The 19107-nt window shown below is 41.4% G+C and overlaps 1 protein-coding gene across 2 annotated transcripts; it reads left to right on the top strand.

Moving 5' to 3' along the window:
* The first annotated feature begins 5232 nt into the window (after window positions 1-5232).
* LOC122486494 (probable inactive serine protease 58) lies at window positions 5233-10940 on the top strand. Of its 2 annotated transcripts, XM_043585865.1 has the most exons (6): window positions 5233-5522; window positions 5771-5857; window positions 7478-7616; window positions 7841-8097; window positions 10442-10581; window positions 10683-10940. In XM_043585865.1, the coding sequence occupies exons 2-6, from the start codon at window positions 5818-5820 to the stop codon at window positions 10830-10832; spliced, it is 726 nt and encodes a 241-aa protein (XP_043441800.1). In that variant the 5' UTR covers window positions 5233-5522; window positions 5771-5817; the 3' UTR covers window positions 10833-10940. The 2 variants fall into 2 exon arrangements, with proteins under 2 accessions (XP_043441800.1, XP_043441801.1); XM_043585866.1 differs by lacking the exon at window positions 5233-5522 and having other exon boundaries at window positions 5532-5857.
* Window positions 10941-19107: the final 8167 nt, after the last annotated feature.

The following is a 19107-nucleotide window of genomic DNA, read 5'->3' as shown; positions in this document are numbered from 1 at the left end:
CTCATGCTGTGATCACTGATCTCTTGATATATAAACTGTAAGCATGATGAGAAATGTAACAACACCCCACCATTTGTTCATTCAATCAAAAATTATTGCGTTATCAGCAATTTAGTAGGCACCGCATATGAAAGGGATAAAAGAGTGACTCTCATCTCCATCAAACAGCCGATTATTCTACCTGATGACTATTATTACAATGGAGATAAGACGTTTCATGAGAGCACAGAGAAAGCCATTCTGGGTGTCAGAGCCAGGGAAGGTTTCACCAAATAGACAACTTAGGGAAGACTTTTATAAAGCTGAGGGGATAGTTAAGTAGAAGTCAGAAAAGCACAAGAATGTGGCATGTTCTGGATAATATAGGTATATAAGTAATACTGGAGGGTAGAAAATAAATTGTAGAGGAGGAGACCAGGTGTGAAAAATGATTCTTATGTAGAGGTGAGCAAGGGTTAGATAGTGAAAGGCTTGACCTCTTTGGGGAAGGAATTTAGATTTTTATCTTGTTGGAATCAGAGGGGGTGTCACTAAAACCTCCATGGTAGAGAGAGCATCATCAAATTTCTGAATTTGGACTAAAGAAGCAGAGTCTCTACAGTTTACATGTATTGACTGTGAGTAGAAAGAGAAAGGGAAGTGTCTGGAATAATTTACAGGTTTCTGACTTGGGCAACTGGTTAGGTGGCGGTTCACAAAGATAACAGGAAGAGAATCAATGTTTTCATGTGTAAAGAATCAGGAGCATGGTCATGAGTAGGACCCTGAAGGACAAGTTATATTTGAGATCCCTGAAGGACATGGAGATGGTCATTTCTAGCAGACAGCTGGAGACAAAGATCTGGATCTCAGATGTCTAAGCAAAAACAACAGGGAGTTGTCTGTTTATGGGTGGTAGCCGCAGACTTCAGCAGAGCTCTGTGCCCCTGGGAAGAGCTCTGACAGATGCTCAGCCCTCTTCTCACCCTGGCATATAGTGGGGAGAGGTATAGCATCCTAGACCTCTTGACCAAGACACTTAAAAATAGAGAATTGAGAGGATTCCAAGTGACCCAAAAGTAGGGTCTAGAGTGAGAGGCCATGGCGTTACATAGAGGGGAGAGGCAGTGCGATATGAGGTCATCTGCTAAAAAAGGTAATAGGAAGAGGAACAGAGAGGGTCGGTGAGATGAGAGAGAGAATAATGCCACAAAAGGAAAAGGCTGCAGAGAGAGGAGTATGGTGTTCCATCCCACGAGAGAGGTGGCAAATCCATACATCTGTAGAGATGGCAAAGGAAGGTTGGTTCTATGCTTTTCATCCCTCACCAAGGTAAAAAAGTGGAAAAAAAGGCAATAAAAGCTGGGTCACAAGTAAGACCATAGATTATCCTGACACATAAACAAAAATCAAATTCTCAAATTTGGATACTGAGGCCATTTAATTAAACGATGCTTCTTTTCCTTGTAATCCTTGGTCATTCAAACTGCAAGCCCTTCTGTTTGCCTGTCTTCTCCAGTAGCCTCATTCCTAGTTTCTCACTGCTTCCCATCTCTGAGTCACTGCCCAACACCCCCTGTCCCTTTTATTGAATCACATTTATACTGTTCCAGAGTTTTTAATAAAACGCTCATCTGAGTATTTAAGTAACTCTTAAATTATGTCTTCAACACATACTGGCAATCCTGCATTTCCCATGTCACTGTCTGTACAATTCTCCATAATGGCCACCTCAAGCATTTGCCTCTCTGCTCCTGTCTTCAGTGCTTCATCTTCATTGGGTGACCTCTGGCATGGGAGTACAGGGAGGTTGAAGCCATCAGCGATAACTTCACTCAACCTCCCACCTTCTACCCTGCAAACATACTTAGTGCTTTTCTTCCTCGTTCTTTTCCATCCTTCCTGGAAGTGACACCCTATTATCTACAACTTCTATGTCCACCTGTGATATGGATCACATCTCCCCTGACTTCCTCATGGGTGTGCTGTATTGATTATCTCTACTTCTTTATATTTTTCCATTTCCCCTATCTATTGACTTCTTTCTGTCACCATGGAAGCAAGATAAAGCCTATTCCATCCAAAATATGGAGCCTAAGGATGGGCTCCCTTGATCTGCTCTCTGGTTGCCTCCTGGGTCTTCTTTGCAGGCAGTGCCTACTTGACAATTCTTGAAGGGCCCATTCTGTGGGATTCTTCTGGGTCTCTCTTCACACTCTTCTGTACATGCTCTTCTCTTTTGAGTCCTCGTCTATATCTCCAGAGACTTTTCCCCCATCTCTTCATTTGCTTAACTTCTACTCATCCTTTAAGCACCAAACATCTCTTCCTCAAGGAAGTCTTCTTCTAACCTTTACATTAGGGTCCCTGCTATGTGTTTTTCTACATCCCTTTCTTTCCCCCATTGGGACATCCATGGTGGCAAATCTTGTTATATCCGTCTCCCCTATGGGTCTTCATCATCTGTGAGGGCAAGATTCCCATTTCCCTTACCACTAAATCAATAATATCTAATAAAGTGCCAGCACACCGTATACTTTGTATTGGTTTTCCACTGCTGCATAAAAACATTGCCACAAACTGAACAGCTTAAGACAACATGTATTTTCTCACAGTTTCTGCAAATCAAAAGTCCAAGTATGACTTAGCTGGGTCCTCTCCTCACAGTCTAGTAAGGCTCTGAAGTAAGAATTTGATTTCTAAGCTTTCTCAAGTTGTTGGTAGAATTCATTTCCTTCTGGTTGTGCGACACAGGATCCTCACCTTTTGCGGGCTGTCGGCTGAAAGCTGCCCTCAGGTCCTTGAGGCAATCCTTTGCGCAGAGAGGGCATCCGTACATAGTTCTTTGACACTTAATCTTCCTCAGTGTAGCTGCTTACATCCCCAAGCCAGTGGGAAAAATCTCTCTTGTGCATGCTAGTCAGGTAGATGTGTGTGTACACACACACACACACACACACACACACACACACACACAATGTTAGTGTTATGTATTAACATAATTATCAGAATGACATCCCAGAATTTTTGCCATATTCTATTAGTTGGAAGCAATTCACACATCCCACATCTAAGAAGAGGATATTAGGGATTATGCAAGGCATGAACAGTGGGCTTAAAGTCTGTCCAAAATATTCAATAGAATTTCATCAAGTAATAAATTTATTGGATCCTTATCTCCCACACAATCAAGACTTACACAAGTCTTATATATGCAGAGCTTATACACTAAGGCTTTCCGTTATAGAATTCCTGCTTATCTCTCGACCTAGTTCTTAACACTTTCACTGTAATACATAGCTGCTGTTCCTCAAACACACCACATTGTTACATATATTCACGCTTTAACAGAAGGCTTTCCCTCTTTTTGAACTACTTTTTCTCTCCTTTTTATGTGAGACAAGTTCCTTCCCTCCTCTAAGACCCAGGTAGAGTGTGAATTTTTGGATACTCCTTCTTTATAACAATGGAGGCTGAAGAAGTAAGTATCTAACTTGTGTTCTAAGGCAATACCTCAACCTCCATTAAGAAACAAAACAAAAGAGCATAGGAAAAAAAGGAAAGAGAGCAAGGGAAACCAAGAAACAGACTCTTTAGAGAACAAACTGATGATTACCAGAGGGGAGGTGGGCAGGGGGATGGGTGAAATAGATGATTGGGATTAAGGAGGCCACTTGTGATGAGCGCCAGGTGTATGGAAGTGTTGGATCACTACATTGAACACCTGGAACTAATATTACACTGTATGTTAACTAAGTGGAATTTAAGTAAAAATTTAAAAATCTCCTACATGTTATTATGAAGATTGTTAAACATGCAACAAAGCTGAAAGAATTTCACAGTGTATACCTGTATACCCATTACCTGGATTCTACCATTGAGCAATCTATTAACATCTGGCATTGGTGTGGTATATTTGTTACAGCTGATGAACCAATATTGACACATCATTAGTAACTAAAGTCCATGGTTTATATTAGGGCTTGCTCTTATGTTATATAGTACTAGGGCTTTGGACAAACCCGTAATGGCATGTATCCACAATTAGAGTATCATATAGAATAATTTCACTGGCCCGAAAATGCCCTGTGCTCTACCTGTTCATCCTTGCCCCCTTCTCCTCAAATTATGACAACCACTCATCTTTTTAATGTCTATATAGATGGACTTTTTCAAAATATATAATAATTTTACACTGGCTTCTATCACTTAGTAATAAGCATTTAAGGATTCCCCATGTATTTTATCACTCGATAACTCATTTTTTTAAATCACCAAATAATATTCCAGGGAGGACGTACCACACTTTGCTTACCCATTTACTTATTTAAGGACATCGTGGTTGGTTCCAAGGTTTGGCAAGTGTGACTACAGCTGCTCTAATTATTCATGTGTAAGATTTTGTAGACATAAGTTTTCATTCAGGTAATCCTGAAGAGTGTGATGGCTGGATCATGTGGTAAGATTATGTTGAGCTTTGTACAAAACCACCAAACTGTCTCCCAAAGTGGCTGTACATTTTGTATTCCACCAGCAATAAATAAACATTCTTGTTGTTTCACATCCTTGCCAACATTTGGTGTTCTGTTTTAAACTGTAGCCATTCTCTGAGGTGTGTAGTTGTTGCTTTAGTTCGTAATTCCCTAATGTATGTTGAGAATCTTTCCATATGCTATTTGCCATCTGTGTATCTTCTTTGTTGATATGGACTGAACTGTGTCCTCCAAAATTCATCTATTGAAGCCCTAAACCCCAAAGTGACTGTATTTGGAGGTAGGTCCCATGAGAAGGTGGCTATCTACAAGCCAGGAATGAATTTTCTGGCACTTTGATCATGGACTTCCAGCCTCCAGAACTGTGGGAAAATACATGTCTGTTTATTAAGCCACCCAGTCTGTGGTGTTTTATCATGGCGGTCTGAGCAGACTAATGCATTTGGTAAGGTATCTGTTCAGATATTTGGCCCACTTTTTTATTGAGCGGTCTGTTTTCTTGTTGAGTTTAGAATTTCCTTACATACTTTGGATACAAATCATTTAACAGATCATGTGCTTTGCGAATATTTCCATGTAGATAGTGGTACAGGTAGTGCTTGAGCTCTGAATACTTTATTTTGTAATTGCCTATGTACCCATTACTCCCACCAGTGTATAAGCTCTTTGCAGGCAGAGCAGTGTTTTCACATTTAAGCAGCCTCTACAGTGAGCACAGAGCCTTGCACAAGTCAGACACCTAATATAAATTATTGACTGGCTGGGGGAGTAAATGAGTGGATGGACAGTGACATGAAAGAAAAGGCTGATATATCTCAAGGAGGAGTTCAGTGTCAGGCAGAGGGGTCAGGCCAGCACCAGAGGGCTGGGTTATGGCCACTGGAGACAAGTGTCTGTGTCACACAACCAGGAGTTAGCATCACACAGATGGGAGGAGTCACTGTCCTGAGTATAGTTTGGAGAGGGCCATGATTGCAGAGTCTCACAAACACCAGAGCACAGAGGAGGGGGCTGTGGAAACACTGTGAGCCCTGACATCTCTCAGATTAGGTATGTTTTCCCCTGAAAAGGAAAACAAAAATGCTACATTTCAGATCCATTCTCTACTGTGTCAGGGACCAAGACACCTGATCTCAGTTCTTATCTTTCTGATACCTGACACCATCCTGACTGGTGGCCACCTCTTCTGGAACTGAATCCTGCCACCGGAAGAATTCAGATGATACATTTGGATGATACACCCCTTCTTGCTGTATCTTCCTTAGCCCTTTTCTGTCCCTCTTCTCCATCCTTTCCAGAGACTCTGGGCTGAAACTCATCCTTTGAAAAGGCTTTTGACATCAATATGAAGTTTATCCTCTTCTGGGCTCTCTTGAACCTGACTGGTGAGTATATTCCACATTCTTCTCTTTATTTGCCAAAAAGAAATCCGGGAGGAATCACGAAAGATAGATAAAGACAGAAGGCGCTGCTCCAGGCTACAAGTGAAGAACGGATTCTCTCTCCCTCACCACCACTACCATCCCCACCAGCTTTCCAACTGTGCCACTGCCCATCTGCCTCATCTCAGCTGATTGCTTGTATGCTTTTGGGGGAGACGTGGACATTGACACCCCGATACCAGACCTGCTCCCAAGGAATACTGGCCCAACCCTGGGCCTGTCTAGAACAGGACCAATGTGCGCATGAGGGAATGAGAAGCAGAGTCAGGGGTTGAAAGCAGGACATAGCAGAGCATTAGAGGGTATTTGGTCTTGTCCTGGCAGGTTCCAGTTATTCAGGCAAAAACCTTGGAGGTATGCATAAAAGCTCTTTCTCTCACCCCACATCCAATCTATTTGGAATAATTTCGTTGGCTCTATCTTCTAAATATATCCTAAATCCAATCACATCTCATCACCTCCACTGTCCACGATGGCCAAGCCACCATCTCCTGCCTGGATTATCACATTATTCTCCAACAGACCTCTCTGCTTTCTACTCCTACACTTCACACTTTTCCATAAGCAAATGACTATCACTGCCTTACACAAAACCCGGATGTGGCCTAACATTCCTTCAGAAGAAAGTCCACATCCTAATGATATTCTATAAAACCCTACGTCACCATTGCAGTCTCTGTGCTTTCTTGCTCTTTTCCCCCTCACCTTCCATGCCAGCCACACCAGCCTCTGTGATGCTCCTTAAATGAGCCTTGGGACACTTGCTCCAGCTGTTTCCTCCACCTGGAACTCCAAAGATCCAGATATCTGATGATCTAACTCCCTCATCTTCATTCCATTGGTCATGACTCATGCTGTCCGCAGGTCTACCGACCCTGACCGCTATGTAGTATTGCAGAAGGCCCCACCACACGCATGCACATCCCAGTACTACCTTTCCCTCTTTCCCTGTTGTACTATTTTTTCCGCAGCACCAATCACCATCTAACACGCTGTATCATTCACTTATGTATTGTGTTTACTGTCATTGAATGTCTCCCCTCATCAGAACGTACGAGAGCAGGGATATTTATCTGCTTTGTTCCCCATGTTGCTCCCGCACCTAAAACAGAGCCTGGCGCCTACTAGATGCTCAGTACTTACTTGCTGAATGAATAAATTATCTCCCCCTCCTCAGATTCTCTTAGCAGTTGGTCCATTTTTTAAATGGCACTTGTAGTGTTTTGCCTTTCATTGTTGTAGGGAAAGGGATGAGATAGATAAAAGCATTCTCAAAAAAGGTAAAAACATAAAGTTCTCTATGAGTTGATTTAACATATGTTCACTGAATTGTAGAAAGTATTTAGAAAACTTGTATTTTAATTTGAAAAATATTTATTGACAACAAAAGGGGAAATACCCGTATCTTTTGAAAATTGATATGTTTGTATCCTTTTCTTCACGTTTTTAGATCAAAGTAAGCCAGTTTACAAATTCAGCTTACAGACAAATTAAGTAATTTTCCTTTGTTTTTCCCAGAGATCCCTGCAAAACTCTCAGAACTTCCTATGTTTCTCTCTCCAGTTGCCCTGGCTTTTGATCCAGATTACCTAACTGACATCACTCCTCCATACCTGGTCTACTTGAAATCTGATTACTTGCCCTGTGTTGGAGTTCTGGTTCACCCCTTATGGGTGATCACAGCTGCACACTGCAACTTACCGTAAGTAGTAAGCCCCCAACACCACTTTATGCTTTGGGGTTTCAGGTTGGGCACAGACCCAGAACCCTGCCTGGTGCCACTGCTCAATTAAGTGGAGTTAGGGAGGTCTTCTGGGGACGTCCAGTGGTAGAGAAAAAGGTCTGTGGGAAGGGGCCAATAAAGACCCAAAAGGATGGATAAATAATCTCTGTCGAGTCTTCTCTCAAACAATTACACTGTTCCAGAAAGCTTCAGGTTATACTGGGGATTACAAATCCATCAAACTATGATGAGAAAGATATACAAGTAGTTGGCTATGAGAAGATGATTCATCATCCACACTTCTCAGTCACTTCTATTGAATACGACCTGATGTTAATCAAGCTGAGAGAATACATTGAACTCAATGACTATGTGAAACTGGTCAGCCTGCCTGAGGAACCTGCCCCTGAAGAAGCCATGTGCATGGTCTCCACGTGGGCCTACAACCTATGTGATGCCTGTGAGTGACCTCAAGATAATACTGTTCTCTCAGAGTAGGAGACGCCTCTGTTCCCTCTCTATTCTTGGCTTCTGCAACTCTTCTCAGTGAGGCTTCCTTCTGACCTCTTAATTCATTTTTTCATCTCTTTTCCCTTTCCCTGTACCTTAGTGAGGGAGTCCTTTGAGCTTCCTCTCCCACTGTCTCCTGCTACCATCTATGCTTCCAGACATGATAGAAATGGTGTTAGTGGAAAGAAGACATTTGTATCCTAGTCTTAATTTGCTGTGTGACAGGTGGTCACTTTGCCTTTGGGGCATCAGTTTTGTGACCTCTAAAACGTGGCACAAACTGTAGCAGATGTTTTCAAACTATTTCAGGCAATACAGAAACTTAAAGCCTTGATATATCATGAAATAATATTAATGTATTCAACATAAGATAAATATGCAAACTGTGCCAACCCAGGCAGGGCTTCTGTATGCAAGACCGATGCAAGACTAGCTCATGAGTAAGTTTATTTATGTATTTAATATCCGTCATGTGATACACACACTATAGTATGGAAAGGAGATTGATGTTGGCCAAGCTTGTCAGCTTATACCCATCCATCTACCCCAATCCTCCTTTTACAGAAGTCAAGAGGCAGCTGTCCACGTATTCTAACAATGCTGCCATGGCTCCAACCTTTTTAAACTGCTCTTTGGTAAATACCTTCAGACCTTGAGGTACATTTACTTGAATATTCAAAAAAAAAAAAAAGTAAAAATTCTTTTTCCCCTAGCTTTATTGAGGTATAATTGAAAATTAAACATTGTATGATTTAAGGCGCATAGCGTCATATTTCGATATACATATACAATGTGAAATGATGGTCCCATCACCTCGCGTACTTACTTTACGTAAGTGTGTGGGGTGAGGATACTTAAGATCTACTCTCTCAGAAAGTTTTAAGTACACAGTACAGTGTTATTAACTATAGCTACCAGGCTGCACATTAAATCTCTAGCACTTCTTTGTGTAATAGCTAAAAGTTTGTACCCTTTGATCAACATACCCCTATATCTTCCACCCACCAGCCTCTGGCAACCGCCATTCTATTCTCTGTTTCTGTGAGCTTGGCTTCTTTTAGATTCCATGTAGAAGTGAGATTATACAGTACTTGTCTTTCTGTGTCTGGCTTATTTCACTTAGCATTATGTCCTCTACACAGGTAGAAATTCTTTGACCTCTGAGATTCATTCCATTTGAGTTTTGAAAATAGGCAAATGTCCCTCTGATGAGCAGTATGTTTGACTCATCCGGCTTATGCTACTTGGTCAAGAAGAGATATGACATAACCAAAAAAATGCAATACATTTTGATCTGGCTTATGAAATAATTTTTTTAGCAGATACTGACTTTTTCTGATCTGACAAATGAAAAACTAGGTGCTCTAAATTCCTTCAAACTCTAAAAAGAAGAGATGTTGTTTAAGGGTACATACTTGCAGCCAGTAGTTAAAGAAGTTCTGGAGACCCAAGACATAGCATATTGAATATAGACAGCAATATCATGATATGATCAAACTTGCTAAGAGACTAGATCTTAATTATTCCACCACAAAAAAGAAATGATTATGTGACATGATAGAGGTGCTAACTATGATGGCAATCTTATTACAATATATAGATGTATCAGGGCGCCTGAGTGGCTCAGCCAGTTAAGCTTTCGGCTCTTTGGCTCAGGTCGTGATCTCGCAGTTAGTGAGTTCAAGCCCCGCATCAGTCTCCACACTGACAGCGCAGAGCCTGCTTGGGATTCTCTCTCTCTTCTTCTCTCCCTGCCTCTCCCCTGCTCTCTCTTGCTCTCTCTCAAAATAAATAAACTTAAAAAAAAAACCCACAATACATAAATGTATCAAATCAACACATTATACACCTTAAATTTACACATTGTTACAAGTCAAATATATTTCAATAAAAAAAATTTAAAAAGGAGTCAGTGATGAATTTCAACTAAAAGACAAATAAACATAAAAGCTCAAAAAATAAATCAGAATTCCATATCAAAGGATATTCTTGAAACGTTTAAAGTTCTAGAAAATTTTAAAGTGATTTATTTCATTTCATTGCAGAAATGTCTCATATTTACATGTCACTTCCAAGAATTTAATCTCTTTTATAAAGAGATCGACACTTGTATCGTGAGAAATTGTTAATCTGATCATTTCCTGCTGTCCAAGTAGCCACATTTTGATTTCTCTCAGTGTTTGATCTCTTTTCCTTTCTGCCAGAAGGAATATGTTGAAAAAGAGGGCAAGGAAAAAAAGGAGGTTTGTTATCTACTGACTCTTACGGAAGCTCTGTGTCTTTCTGTCTTCTAGCCAAGGATCCTGACTCACTGCAGAATGTGAACATCTCCATAATCTCCAGGCGTGAGTGCCACAATGCCTATAAAACCTACAAGATCCAGGAAGGTATGCTGTGCTTAGGCATTGTGCCAGGAAGGAGGCTGTCCTGCAAGGTAGTATGTTCTTAATGTCTTAGTTTTCCCATTTTATTTCTTTTGTGTTTTTTGCCAGAAAGATAAGATAACCTAGTTTCCTTTTTTTTTTTTCCTGGCAGGAAGTCACAGCTGCCCCAGCAGTCTGCAATGGGGTCCTTCAAGGAATATTGGCTTTTGCAGATGGATGTGTTTTGAGAGCTGATGTTGGCATCTATACCAAAATCTTTAACTACATGTCCTGGATTAGAAACACAATCAAAAACAACTGAGCTCCCATGGCAGGAATTCTGGATCATGTGGCACAGCCTGTCCCTGTGTCCAGCCTCACAATTAAACCTTGAGTAGATGCCCTGGATTGCATCAGGCATGCCTGTCTCGCTTCTGCCCAACGGAGTGAGTGATTTGTACATCCCTAGACTATGACCTTACATGATAACCCTTTGTCTTCTCCATTTGATAAAGATGGCAAACTCATTACCCCTTAGGCAGTTGAAGTGTTATCAAGTGGGGATTGTGTTCTAACAAAGGGATCATTGACCTATTGAAAAAAAAAAGGCCAGCCCACCATTTTGGGTGATAAATCCCTACTACTTGCACTGAATTAATGTGCACTTTTGTTGAATTGCACATAACAAAACGAAGAAGGAAATATGACAAAGAGAGAGCTGATTAGACATACAGGTGAGGGAAAAGGCTCCTAAGAAGGAGACTATAGGAGGTATTGCACTCTGTTTCTCCTTGCCCACATGACTCTCTACACCAGGCATAGATCATGGTCATTCATTTTGCAGAATTCTGGATAGAGGCTGGAGTCATGGGAGGTTAATACAAAAGTGAAATGAGGCATATGACACAGCAGGTGTAACAGGGAATTGGGGCCAGATTTTGCCATATATGCTTGCCCCTTCTATTATGCCTGCTGCTGCAGGGACTCCATTCTCCATAACTGTTACTCTTGCATTTTTCTTCCTTACTCCCTGTGTTTTCATCTCACCCCTGCAGCGCCAGTTACCACCTGAGAGATTTAATGAATAGTTACTTAAGATCAAAAGCACAAAAACAAAAATGAATTTTAGAGAGTACTGCCTGTGGCCACCACAGGTAGGCTATGGGAAACTTACAGTCCAGCTAGGGGACAAGAGAACTCCTCTCAGGAAGCAAAGTGCCAGCAGGAAATCTTGTCCTCTCTAGGGTTCGAAAACCTCGAACTGAGTAAACCCCAGCTTGCAGTGTTGAAAAGCAACACTTTGTGTACAGGTTATTAAGGCAATTGTGAGAACTTTACCTTCAGATATGGTATTAACTGACATTTTAGCTATGGAAAAACAGATGGTTTTTGCAAGAGAGCACCTTACCCTCTGGAGATGTTTCCCACCTTAAAATGGTACTATGATTTCAGTAGTTTATTCTGTTATCTTATAAGGCTACTTGATTCTAGGTGATAATGCATACATCAAGGTCACTGCATTCCATGGGCATCAGCCTACTGTCTCACCATTGTCACTGTACACTGGCTTCCTTGGTTGGAAAATACATTCTGGGGCTCCTGGGTGACTCAGTTGGTTAAGCATCCAACTCCTGATTTTGGCTCAGGTCATGATCTCACATTTCATGAGATCAAGCCCCACAATGGGCTCTGCACTGACAGCATGGAGCCAGCTTGGGATTCTCTCTCTCTCCCTCTCTTTCTGCCCCTTCCCCATTCATTCTCTCTCCCTCCCTCCCTCCCTCCCTCCCTCCCTCCCTCTCTCTCTCTCTCAAAATAAATAAACCGTTTTAAAAAAGGAAAATGCATTCCTTTTTTTGTAGGATACGTAAGGCATTCAGTTAATTCAAGGATGATGGTGCTGGGAAGGTGGCAAGGAAAAGAAAGATCAAATACAGACTATGTCATTTTCAGTAAGGACAATAGCTACTCCCTCCACGATGAAAGGGGCTGCCAGGGGACCTGGGGTACAGCGCTACATCAGAACTACATCAGGGCTGAGATTGGTCACTGACGCTGGCACACTGAATCTGCAGCAGTGGTGGTAGGCAGGTGCATAAGCTCCATTTGGCCGCATCACTTTTTTATGGAGCCACTAAAAAGCACTCGGGAGAATGAAGAAGGACTTCAGAACAGACCCGCTTATCTACATGATTCTTAAATTCCTCAAAAGTGAGAGCATTTTGGTGAGAATTCTCATGGGATACAATATTCTCCTGCTCCAAACTGACCCTGAAAAATCCCACTACATTATTTTTCCCCAAACAGCTAATCCCCATTCCATCCATCTCCCTCCTTCTGAGTGTCTGTCAGGGCAGACCACTAGCCACTCTCAAGAAATTCACATATACCCTACCCCAGGTAAGAAAACTAGATGTGTTGATTGAACTTCTGTCTCCTGAGAAGAATCCCATTCTCCTCTTTCCCTCAGGGCATCCCTCTGAGGGGCTTTATTATCACATTAGTAGATGTGCAATCAGTATCAACCTGTCAACCAGTAAAGTCTTTCCATCCTCAGTGAACGGTTTATGAATAAATCTATTTGAGGTCATAATGTGGCTTAAGGAAAGATTTCCCAGGGCAATTGCTAGTGCAATTTATTTGGATTTTCAGGGCCTAATTTACCTCTGGCCCATTACACTAGAAGTTGGGGATGGAATGTTGTTGAGCATATATCCAAATCAATAACAGTTACCCACCTAGAGCAAGTTTCATGGCCAACTGGTGATCTGGAGTCAGGCATTGAGTCTCCACTAGACCCCAGTGGCAAACCAGAAGCTATTTCCCAAAAAAAGAAAAAGGAGCATGAATTTGCTACCATGTTTTGGGATCTCTATTTTGATTGTCTTATTAGGTTTTGACATGAGCTTCATTCAGTACACTAAAGATACTTCCAACACCATTGAATCAACAGAGTTTACAACTAACAAACAGCCAATTGTACTTCAACCTGTGCTGGCTGCAAAGTCTTCTCTGACTTACTCTCTTCCTAAACTAGCAACTTTATAGATCTCTCATTACATGGTTCAGAGCATGATATCCTAATGAGATGGATGTTGCTTATAAAAGTTAGAGATCTTCAGAGACCATTCTTCACAGTAGGGAGCACAAATATAAAACATGTTCAGTTCAGCAGAGGAATCCAACATATACCTGCCTGTAGTAGCAGGTGGCTGTATTTTACTGGTTGCATCACATGCCCACTATCACATATCTGCCTTTCCAAGACACCCAGGAAACTTGCTACTCCCTGTTATCTCATCCTACCAACATGGTATCATCAATACAATAGATCAGCCTGGTACCCTTTGAGATTGTCAAGTTCCTTAAAGACTATATTCAGTTTCAGGGGCAGAGCAATGGTGACTGCTTGAGCATGGAGGTAAAAAAATACTGTTGTCCCTGACAAATGAAAATGAATTGATTCTGAGCTTCTCAATTCAATGTACAAAAATACATTTTCCAGATGGATAGTTGCATACTGAGTGTGAAGGACTGAATTTATTTTCTCTAGTAAGGAGGCTACATATGGAACAGCAACTATAACTGGTGTTACCATGCGATAATCAAACACTATCATTCCCCACCACTCTTATGACATGGCCAACTGAAGAACTGAATGAGATTAAAATACAAATTATCACCCAGCATATTTCAAGTCTGTGTTGGTAGTACTGACCTCAACAATGTGCTGATGTTTTAGATTTACTAAGGGAAAGTCCCACCAACTTTCTCTTAGCCCCTTCTATGATAAAAGCCCTCACTTCACAGACCCAAGAGATATTGTAGAGATTCTACCAGTTGTAAAAAACAAATGCACCCCTTCCATTCTCACCAATGAACATAGGAAATATGGAAGTAAATTCTAGATGGTTTCAGAGCCCCATTGAATTACTCCAGGGATGACTTAGGTTAAAAAAAAATCCATTTATCCCTCAATTTTCAAAAGCCCCACACTGATCAGAGGACAGCACTGATTATAAGTCTTCCCTACCACCACACACACCACAAATTAGTATCAATTCAGAACCCAGAATCTCAAAAAATTTAGCTATGTTCTTGTCCCTAGAGCACAAGTTACCAACTAAATAGATCCAGGTCACCTTTGTATGGGCTAAAAGGGAGACTCTCAATGTTAGAACACGGTCCATTCTCTAGGGTACCAGGTGGGCACTGAACCAGTTTCTGTCACTAACAGGTTTGTGACCTAGGGAGGATCCCATCACATTTTAGGATGTTGACTCCCATTGGTCCACTATTACCAAATCTGTCAGGTGGTGTTTGTTTGTTTGTTTGTTTGTTTGTTTTGTGTGATATAAATCAAATAAGAACTTGAACTTCCTATCAGTTTCATTCCTGGGGATCCCATTTTTATGGAGAACCCTTGAAAGAATCCTCTTAAGGGCTCCAAAACATCACCACATAACATTGTTTGTTTCCATTTAAGAGTAAGAGAAGCAGATGAATTTAATAACTTAACACTTATCTGTTTTCCTGAAACACGTTAGACTAAAATCTAAGAGGCCCTTTAGTAGGAGACAAATGCCACTGAAAGGGGAGAACATCCGGCATCTATAAGTTTATTTGTTTATTTATTTGCACTTTATGTTTTTAGTAGAAAATATGGTAGAGTCCGCCACTGGTAGAAGATCCTGAATACATCTTTCTAATTTTAAGTTGCAGCCTTGGGAATCCCTTGTTGCCATGTGTATAAGCCATATTTTCCATCAGCTCTGTAAGTAACCTTGCCAGAAGTTTCCCTTCCCATCTGCCTTACCCCTTTGTCTCCCTCCATTTGTTAAGAAGTTATGTGGAGAAAATGGAGCAGGGGGAGGGTATTTATCAGTTTCCTCAAATCATAATAACATGTTAGGATTTTGGAGAGTATGCCGTTCCATTGAGTAAGGGGATATCCCCTGTAACCACTGTTCTCAAGGTTGAAAAGCTATGATCCCCAAAGCTAAATGTTAGTGAGTAGGCCAGGATCTCACAAAAACAAGGTGAAGATAAGGCTAGAGCCTATGCTTGTGCACAGAAATTAATGTTAGCTATTGTACTGATGAGACTTTCAAGACTTCTTACAATTTGCAAGTCTTCCTTTGTGTGTTTGTTTCAAGGACAGGAGGATTTCAGAAACCATAAAATGAGCTCTGTTCCACAGGGAATCAGGGTGGGAAAAAGCTTTGATTTGAAGTCATTGTCTATAACAATTGGAGTAGAATCAAGTTGCCCATTGGAAGCTAAAGATGGGGGTTGAGAAGCCAGTCCAGGGGCTGACACTGCCAAGGAACCCCAAGGTCATTGCTCCCAGGTCTGTTGAAAAGTCAGCAGTACTAGGTACCTTCATTATCTTACTTTGGGGTGTCTGGCAGCTACTTTGACTAAAATCAAACCAGTGCTCCTTGTTGCTCTATGATTTGTTGTTGTTGTTGTTGGTGGTGGTGGTGGTGGTGGTTTGTTTTTAAGAGATTATTAAATGTTAGTAAATCACAAGTGGGATTTGCTTCAACTATAAAATATGCATTCAAACTTGCTTTTGGCTGGCTCTCTATAGCCCATATCCCTACCTTGAGCCATTCAATTGGCATACCTATAATCTCTAGAACCCCATCTACAACAGCAGCCCAAGACATGGGGCCAATGCTATCCTTGGTTAAAAGAAGTTTAACTCATCACCAAGCCAAACTTGTCATTACCCTTTTCTACCGAATAGCCCAAATCTAGTAACTGGGACTCTGTTCTGTTCCTGCAGTGAAGCACCCCCACCCTACCTTTTAATCCCAGTTCCATTAATGCTGTCTTTGTCTTGACAACCTGTCTCATTCCCCAGCTCCTATAAGCCTGGGGCTCTGCCTTACTCTTCCTAGATGTTGCTGGAAGCCCATATGAGGCCAGCTTCTTGCTGTCACAACTTCCTGCTGCTGCCTACCTGCCATATAGTTGGTTCTCCTGGCTGCTGCCCCCTCGACTGGCCACCTGCCCGACTTCCCTTTGGCCTTCAATATGCTTTGCTGTCTGGATTCTGTCAGTTTAGCTGGCTCCCTGCTGTGACTGCTATCCCTCCACTCTTTGATTTCCAACATCTCCCCCTCCAATGTAAGTGTATCTCATTTCTAGATGCCCAAAAGTATGATCCCAGGCTTAGTGTGCCTGAAAGAGCATGGCTTTGGGATCCAATTTGGTATTTAATCCCAATTTCAACAGCTACTAACTCTGTGTCCTTAGGCAAGGAATTAAGTAATTTAACCTGTCTTGTTTGAATATATCTATAAAATGGGACCAGTAGTACATAAGATAACTTATGTAAGGCATGGAGCATAATATTCAGCACACAGTAGGCCCTCAATAAGTGATATCCCATTTTTAAGTCTTTGCCATTTTTAAGTCTTTGCCATTTTTAAGTCTTTGCCAAGGGATGACTGGTAATCTGTCATCATTCCTTTTTTCTTTTATAATTTTTAAGGTTTTTTTTTAAATTTATTTTGAGAGAGAGAGAGAGAGAGAGAGAGAGAGAGAGAGAGCATGGGAGGAGCAGAGAGCAAGGGAGAGAGAGAATCCCAAGCAGGCTCTGCATTGTCAGCGTGGAGTCCAATGAGGGACTCGGACTCATGAACTGTGAGATCATGACCTGAGCCAGCATCAAGCCAAATTTATTGAGGCTTAACTGGCTGAACCATTCAGGTCTCCTTGTCACCATTTCTTTACATCTGTGTTTGTCTTTCTTCAACTTGGATGGAAACTACTTTCATGTCCACACACACAGACAAAATAAATAAATAAGTAAATCAGGTTTTATCAGAGAGCCAGAGAACATTCTGATAGAATTTACCAATATATGTTCCCTTTCCTCAGGTGTCAGGCACCTGTCTTTCCCAGCCTGTATGGAAGAGGCTCTTAGGCATAAAATATAAAAAGGAAGTTTTACAACATTATTGTATTTATTTGGGTAGAGGTCAAAAACTATAACTGCAAGACAAGTACATTGTAATATCATTTAGATAGGCAACTGTCAGATAGAGTTGCTTTGTTTTTGAAGTGTTTCCCTGATTTCAGAAACCCTAAACACTCATTGTATATAACGAGGAGAACCCACAAAAGTAGAAAAATAAGTTTAAATTCACAACCCCAACTATTATACAATTTTGTAAAGTTTTCTAGTATTCTATACTTTCTCCTCAGCTTGGCTAACTGCTAATCTGTGTCAGGATTCATTGTCTACCAACCCAACTTTATTCCAGTTTATCCTTAATAAGCCCCACCAGGGTACTCATGGATGTGTGCCTACACTCAAGGGACTTGCATGGATCCTAAGCCCTAATAATTATTAGCCTGTTATCAACTCCCTCTTCCTAAGCCCACCTGTATCTAAGCCCCTGCCTTCACAGGAGACCCACGCTTGTTCTCCTGCTCAAAAGCCCTGAACTGATGGTGTAGGGACCATAAATATGGGCTATATTTCTGTTCAGGGCTCAGGAATCTGAATGATAACACAGAGGCCCCATCCTCCTTCCTCTGCCTCTCAGAGCTGCAAGTGCAACTTCGAGCTCATGTTTTCTGCTCTCCAAGGACCTTCCAAATGAAAGAATAAAGAAGAGAAGAGGAGTAAAATTTGGAGGAGGTAAAGAGGAAACATGCCTGATATTTCTTGAAAGTCACACCATATCTAGTAAAAGACTGAAAACGGAGTGGGTATTCTACGCACGTATTGATTAATTGAGAGGATGGCTGAGACAAAGGAGAACAAAGTCTTAAGTGACTGTATTTACCTGCCTGTCCTGGAATCCCATAAGTTTCAAACCAACCCAACCTATGGAGTTAACTACAGAGCAGAACCTAATTTACACCATCAAAATATATTACTTTCCCCTCAAAATAATTAGATTTAATATGTATAACTCTTTCTATTCCCATCTGGACCCACTGAATCCTAGGACAAGTCTGCAGGGTACTTAGGGTCTCTGCAGGACACTCACCTGACTTTCTGCCACATCGTGTGTGGTCTTCCCTGGGCTCTCTGACCATGTCTGCACCACAACAGGAGCCGCCTTTCTGGAAGGGGCAGAGATGCCTTCCAACTCACACCTGCCTTGTCCCGGTGGCAATGTATTCATTACGCAAAAAGGCAGCATCATGAGGTGTTGAGAGTCACAGATATGACTTAGAATTCCTCTACTTGAGTCCTAGCTGTATGCCGATTACCTGCGTGACATCACTGTTGAGGACCCATTTCCCTATTAAAATAAAAGCAAAAATAAAAAGCAACAAATGGTGGTACTTGCCTAAGAGGGCATTTGAAAGTATTGAATGAGAAAATGAAGCTAAATATACTTTGTAAAGACATGGACAAATCACTCTGACCAGCCTGTAGACAGGAGACGACATCACATAGATCAGTATTTCTTATCTGGATAACAACGGATAAATAAAATAATCTAATCAAAAAGCATCAATCAAATTTGATAATCTAATCAAAAAGTGTGAATCCCTACCATCTGCCAATCTAGGAGGGCTAGTTCAATCAGCTAGGAATCGAGGGGCTAGGAAGTGGTATTCAGGCG

The sequence above is a fragment of the Prionailurus bengalensis genome, chromosome A2 (assembly GCF_016509475.1).
Source record: "Prionailurus bengalensis isolate Pbe53 chromosome A2, Fcat_Pben_1.1_paternal_pri, whole genome shotgun sequence".
Taxonomy (NCBI): domain Eukaryota; kingdom Metazoa; phylum Chordata; class Mammalia; order Carnivora; family Felidae; genus Prionailurus; species Prionailurus bengalensis.
This window is presented reverse-complemented; position numbering and strand designations above follow the sequence as displayed.

Coding starts and splice junctions, on each gene's coding strand:
- LOC122486494 (XM_043585865.1), top strand. CDS start 5,818: ATGAAGTTTATCCTCTTCTGGGCTCTCTTGAACCTGACTG. Junction 8,098..10,441: donor CTACAACCTATGTGATGCCT/GTGAGTGACCTC, acceptor TCTGTCTTCTAG/CCAAGGATCCTGACTCACTG. Junction 10,582..10,682: donor GAAGGAGGCTGTCCTGCAAG/GTAGTATGTTCT, acceptor TTTTCCTGGCAG/GAAGTCACAGCTGCCCCAGC.